This window comes from Hipposideros armiger, unplaced genomic scaffold, assembly GCF_001890085.2.
Source record: "Hipposideros armiger isolate ML-2016 unplaced genomic scaffold, ASM189008v1 scaffold_238, whole genome shotgun sequence".
Lineage (NCBI taxonomy): Eukaryota > Metazoa > Chordata > Mammalia > Chiroptera > Hipposideridae > Hipposideros > Hipposideros armiger.
In genome coordinates, this window is record NW_017731588.1 from 76,611 (window position 1) to 77,645 (window position 1,035).

The following is a 1,035-nucleotide window of genomic DNA, read 5'->3' on the forward strand; positions in this document are numbered from 1 at the left end:
CGGTTCGACTCCCACATGGGATGGTGAGCTATGCCCACCCGCAACTAAGATTGAACACGGCACCTTGAGCTGAGCTGCCGATGGGCGGCCAGATGGCAACTGGACTTGGAGCTGAGCTAGCTGCAACCTCCACAACTAAGATTGAAAGACAAAACTTGGCTATTCCCCTTCCCCAATTCCCTAACACTGTTCCCCTTCCCCAATTCCCCAATAAAGTCTTAAAAAATAATAATAATAATCTTATCCCTAATAATTTAGTATAATATAATGTACACAAGTTATTTTATCTTTCTTCTATAGTCTTCTTTGTAGAATGGCAAAGACTGAAATTGTTAGAAATATAAACTGGTCTTTCTCTTCTCCAAGGTTCTTTTAGAGCAAGATATATTTCATCGTTCCTTGATGGCCTGTTGTTTGGAAATTGTGCTTTTTGCCTATAGCTCACCTCGGACTTTTCCCTGGATTCTTGAAGTTCTCAATTTGCGACCATTTTATTTTTATAAGGTGAGACGAAAGCAAAGTTCTTTTATGGTGTACCTCACATAAGCATCCTATTTATCTTAGCTGAAGGAACAAGCTGTAGTGACATTTGGAAAATATTTCCAGAAGTATTGTGAAAACATATTTCTTTTGGGTGAAATCAAGGACAAAAGCGAAACGATGAGGGTAAAGTAAACAAATCTCACAGCTTCAGTTCTTTTTCCATTACTGACTTGCAAATGTGATGAAAAACTAATTAACTTTGAATTCCTCATATTTATGAATGGAAATCATAATCCTGTTAAGCAGATGCATGATAAAGAACAATTTTCTTTTCAGGAGAAAGAAAAGGACTGAAATTGATTGGGTGATCCTCTAGATAATGAAGCTGTAATAGCAGATTGTTCTCCTTCCCCAAATTTGAGTTCAGAATCTTATTTAATTACCCTGTTTTTCTGCTGAAACTATTTTTATTAACCTTTTTTCATAGGTCACAGCATAGAGATCACAGCTGCAATAACTTTTTTTTAAAGATTTTTTATTGGGGAACTGGGG

The 1,035-nt window shown here is 36.6% G+C and overlaps 1 protein-coding gene across 1 annotated transcript in view; it reads left to right on the plus strand.

Annotated features, from left to right (window-relative positions):
- The window catches only part of RBL1 (RB transcriptional corepressor like 1), an 86,802-nt gene that overhangs the window by 32,847 nt on the left and 52,920 nt on the right, over positions 1–1,035 (plus strand). Inside the window, exon 10 of the mRNA XM_019655167.1 lies at positions 367–504. Coding sequence (XP_019510712.1) covers positions 367–504 — 138 coding nt within the window. The remainder of the gene's footprint in view (positions 1–366; positions 505–1,035) is intronic.